The sequence below is a fragment of the Austrofundulus limnaeus genome, unplaced genomic scaffold (genome assembly GCF_001266775.1).
Source record: "Austrofundulus limnaeus strain Quisiro unplaced genomic scaffold, Austrofundulus_limnaeus-1.0 Scaffold32, whole genome shotgun sequence".
Classification (NCBI taxonomy): Eukaryota; Metazoa; Chordata; class Actinopteri; order Cyprinodontiformes; family Rivulidae; genus Austrofundulus; species Austrofundulus limnaeus.
This window is the reverse complement of record NW_013952434.1, coordinates 2,286,895-2,291,477: the sequence shown is the minus strand read 5'-3', so window position 1 is coordinate 2,291,477 and position 4,583 is coordinate 2,286,895. Positions and strand designations below refer to the sequence as shown.

The 4,583-nt window shown below is 39.4% G+C and overlaps 1 protein-coding gene across 1 annotated transcript in view; it reads right to left on the bottom strand.

The window, feature by feature from the left end:
• The window catches only part of tmem64 (transmembrane protein 64), a 12,859-nt gene extending 8,669 nt beyond the window's left edge, over positions 1-4,190 (bottom strand). The window contains exons 1-3 of the mRNA XM_014005836.1: positions 3,926-4,190; positions 3,627-3,841; positions 2,730-3,537 (exon numbers count right to left, since the gene is read on the bottom strand). Coding sequence (XP_013861290.1) covers positions 2,730-3,443 — 714 coding nt within the window. The 5' untranslated portion in view covers positions 3,444-3,537; positions 3,627-3,841; positions 3,926-4,190. The remainder of the gene's footprint in view (positions 1-2,729; positions 3,538-3,626; positions 3,842-3,925) is intronic.
• Between the last annotated feature and the right edge of the window lie 393 nt (positions 4,191-4,583).

Here is a 4,583-nt window from a genome sequence, read left to right as displayed (position 1 = left end):
ACCCACTTTGATGCATTTTTCAAATTTCGCCTTGGGGCGGAGTTATCTTTTCACAGGAGGGTAAGATACACTTTAAAATTTATCAACATCTCAGTATCAATGCGGAAAATGTGAAAATCACAAAATGTGTCAAACTTAAAAACAATTTTATCATTTCTGTGATAAAACACAGAGTGGTGAGCATTGTGAAGACATGTGGCTTCATTGAGTCAATATTTTTGTAACTACGTTTCCTCATACCTCATGTCATACAGCTGATTTATTTATTTTGTAGAAACAAGCAAAAATCTAAATATGTAGTTGTTTTGTTTCTTCTAATGAGCATTTTAAATACTAAGACAAGTATTAATATTACATAAGGCCGTTTGCCTTTTTTGGAGCCACTAAAGACAAACATTTTAATATTTTAGCAAATTTAAAGCCCAAATCAATATTGTTTTTTCACACCTCTTACAAACATCAATCAGCATTACATTTCAATCCAATATTACTTTTGCAAAGTTTTCAATATTTTTTCTTATTAAATGTATGACTGTTCACTGATAAATTATTACCAACAGTAATATAATTCATTTAACTATTTAAGAAAATTTTAACTAGATTAAAATGCTAATTTTAAATTAATGTCCCAATAAAAGATGGTGCTGTATTAACTGTGTATGACTTAAAAACTATAAATAATGGTAATTCTGTAAAACCTAAGAGAAAAAGCTTTGAAAGTCCTGACAATCAAACAAAAATCAAAATATGAACCAACTTAGTGGCAGTCCTGGTTTATCACCATCATCTTTTACTCAAACCTTAAACTGAAGATGACTAATCGTACATGTCACCGAGATAAAACCTGAGCAACACCTCGGTATCGTGTTAAAGCACTCTGACTGACCGTGACAGGACAGGGACACTTCAACCTTTACATAAACAGATAAAGTGTGTCACAATCATTCAGCATGAAATTTGACCCGATATAAATCAGATCACAGATCAGCCCCGTCAGGAACAAGAACAACATCTTCTCTTCATCAAAGTCTGTTTTTGAGTTAACTGCAACAAGAACAATAGAAGCATTTGCTTTTAAAGAAAAATAATACTAATATATACTAATAGCAGCTCAAACTTTTCCAGATTCCAGTTAAACCTGAGCTTGAGATGATTTTAAAATTATTTCCACAAATGTGGGATAATCTGAACTGAAACAACAAATGTAATTGTGCAAAAGATATATATATATAAGTGATAAAAAATTGTATTATTTTGCCTCAAATAAACTTTCAACCACAGTCGAGAACAACTTCAGTTCTACATATTGTTCACTTTCCAGTACATTTTAATATTTCTTCAAGCTTAAAAGGCTTAGAAAAGTAACTATCTATATATTTGTTAAAACTTCAAAGTCAGCGCTGCATTTCAGGATTTGAAAGAAGTTCATAAATATTTTTGTTACTCCATGTTGCTCCAGTGTGTGCGTGTACTTTGAACTGTGTTTTTTTCCCCTTTGGTTGTACAATTACAGTTCTTATGAAACAGCCATCATCTTCATATTTTTCTGTTTCCTCCCTCCTCCTCAACGCTGTGAGCTATAAACATCTTTCAAGCTCACCACATTGATTTACCCTTGAATTTTTGTGCTACTGGTGGTTTCTGCTCTTAGCAGATTTTTCTCCCCTTAAGCCAGACGGTTGTGCGAAAAATCCTGCAGAAGTGTACAATCTGGACAACACATCCAGTGAAATGTTTCCTGGCACACGTTCACGATTTGAAAAAAACCGTTTCTGCTTTGAAAAAGAAACATTTGAGTTGCATATTTGCTAGAATAAACTGATCTTTATACTGGATCATTTTGCTCCGTTAAATTTCGTTATTTTTCAAGGACGGTGGTGCCAAGACAGCTAGTATTTAGGTACACAAAACTAGTTCATTTACTATACCACTGCAGAAACTTAGCTATATATTCAGAATATAATCATAGGTTTAGCTTTTAAAAATGTCAATWTTCTGTGTGAAAATGGTAAAATATAAAAAGTGACCAACCAGCTAGTATTCTTCAACCCAGTAACAGATACGCCAACTTTTTTTTTTTTTACAGTATCTAGGTATCAATGAGTTGAGAGCGGTCATAAATTATTCATGCGACATATGAAGGTCAAAGCCTCAGGTTAAATGTTGGAGGGCAAAAGAAAAAAATTATATCTTGGCACCGCTTCTTTTAATCATTCAACCTGATCAAACATGTTTCATCATTTTCCCTACATGTTCAGAACTGACATCGGCTCAGATATCTAAAACAGGAAATACGTTTTGAAATGAGAAACTGATGATCTGGCTTGTTTTATTGGAATACGTCCTCCATTCCCCCTGGAGACTGGCTTTATATTTCTTCACTTCTGCACACAGACTGAGGTCTGCCTCGAGTATTAAATGACATGAGAACTACTACATTCGATGACCAAAGTTTCTCAATGTTAAAAAAGGTTGTGGCTGTTTCTATGTTCTGATTTCCCCTGAGCGTCAGCTGGCCTTGCAAAAAATGAATTWAACTTTTTTTTTTCCTGAAACAAAGAAGGTCAGAGATTTAATTGTCAGAAGCAGAAATGATTTGTTCTGGAGACAATGAGCTCTCCTCCRGGCGAGTCCACAGCTGTGACCTTTCTATTAAACCAACAAGGATGTTTTTTTTTGTTTTTTTTTTTAGGAAAAGGTGACTCTGGTGATAGTGTTTTCATACTCACCGAAAAAACTGCATTTTGAAGCCCAAACGGTATTGGGGTGAGTCTTGCTAAGGCCACAATTTTGAGTCCACTTCCTCCTTCCACCACTCGTATAACAGCACTGAGCTGGTCACTGTTCCCAACTTTGCTCAGCACCCAGTCACTCAACAATCTTTTGCACACCAGGTGAGCCACAAACGTCCCTATTAAAACTCCCACCATAACCAGCCCCATGCCCAGCACAAAGCCGTAGAGATACCCAGCTGCCACGTTGAGCACGATATACCCCCATCCACATGGAAATGACACGATAATCAAACCCACTATGAAGAGCATGGCTCCCACCAAGCTGTCCAGGCTCTCCACCCAGAGCAGGAGGTCCTTGAGGTACTGTCGCACCAGGGCGACTGAGGAGAAGCACACAGCGGTCAGGATGCAGGCCAGCAGGGCGCTCTTGAAGCAGAAGGTGCTGATGCAACAGGGGTGTCTGAATTCTCCACCAGTGCTGGTGAAGGTCGCCCCTCCGGTGTCGGCGATCAGCTCAGGGTCCCCGTCTGACTTCCCAGCACCAGCGCCTCTCTCATCGAAAGCGTTGCATATCAGGATGTCGATTTTGTCACAGTCATCCGTGGCAGTCCTCTGCAGCCAGCGGTTCAGATGGATCTGTGTCTTGCCCACTGCATGCTTCACAAGCTTGGTGAACAGCTGCACGGCTGTGGCCCCTGACACTGACATSGTGACCCTCAAGGAAGCTCTGGGGACCAAGCAGAAGGGCTCAAATGACCTGGAGGCAGCTGTGCTGGTTTCCAGACAGCCCAACAGAGAGGATCTGTTAAGAGAAAAATGTTTATAAGCTTTAAATAATAGTTTCAGCAGTGATCCATTGCGGTGCTGCTCAACTTAACAGCACACACGAACCATAAAGATCAAGTAAGTTCTTGGCCATTGTTTTTGATTTATCCAGTGTGGTAATGTTTATCTTGGGTAAACTAGTTGGGTGATACGGCAGTCCAGTGACTTCAAAGTGCAAGTTTTGCTGTCGCTGTCTTTACCACTCGCCATATTCAGAGCTGTCATCCAGACGAGGCTGATTGAAATGACAGAAAAAGCTGCCAAGACCGATAAAAGACGATCTGTGAGCGAATTAAAAGACGAGAAACAGCGTTTCCATCCAAGCCAAAACACTAGCATAAATCAGTGCGAGGCTAACTTACTACCTTCGTTGGCTAAACAGAGATCGTTTCGTGGATGAAGTCCACTGACTWAAAAAAAAGAGCCGCACTCAGTTGGCCCTCAGCGCCGCTTCTCCCGAACCCCAAAGCAACGAACACGAGCCATAAACCGGGCGTAGAAAAGCAGCTTCTCCTCCTCGTCAACGCTTGTTTGTGTCGTCGCCTCCCCTCCACGGTGGACCGTGCCGCTGTTGATGTCGCTTTTATTCCCAACCAGTGTTTGTGTCCCAGAATGCCAAGTAACCTCAACACACGAGCGACCGCTTGACGTTTTCAACCAATCAGAGAGCTGCGACTAGCCTCGCGAGATTCTGCGGGATTYCAAGCACACGCATTTATCTTGAATTTGTTTGCTAGGCTCTGTTACTAACCCACAAAAATGAATTAATYACGCTTTTATCCAGTAGGTATTCAACTTAAATCACATCTTATTAATTTTCTGAATTTAAAATGTGGAACAAATTGTGACGCTTTAGAATCCAGGACAATAACAATGAAATAAAAGTCAAAATTGAAGTCTTAAAAACACTTAATCTTAAAACATTTCTCAATATCTCTGTGTTTTTTGGCAATTGTTCTCAGTTATGTGGTTATGTCTTCCAAGACATTTTTTTTGGTGGGGTGTTAAAGATGTCAATGTCAA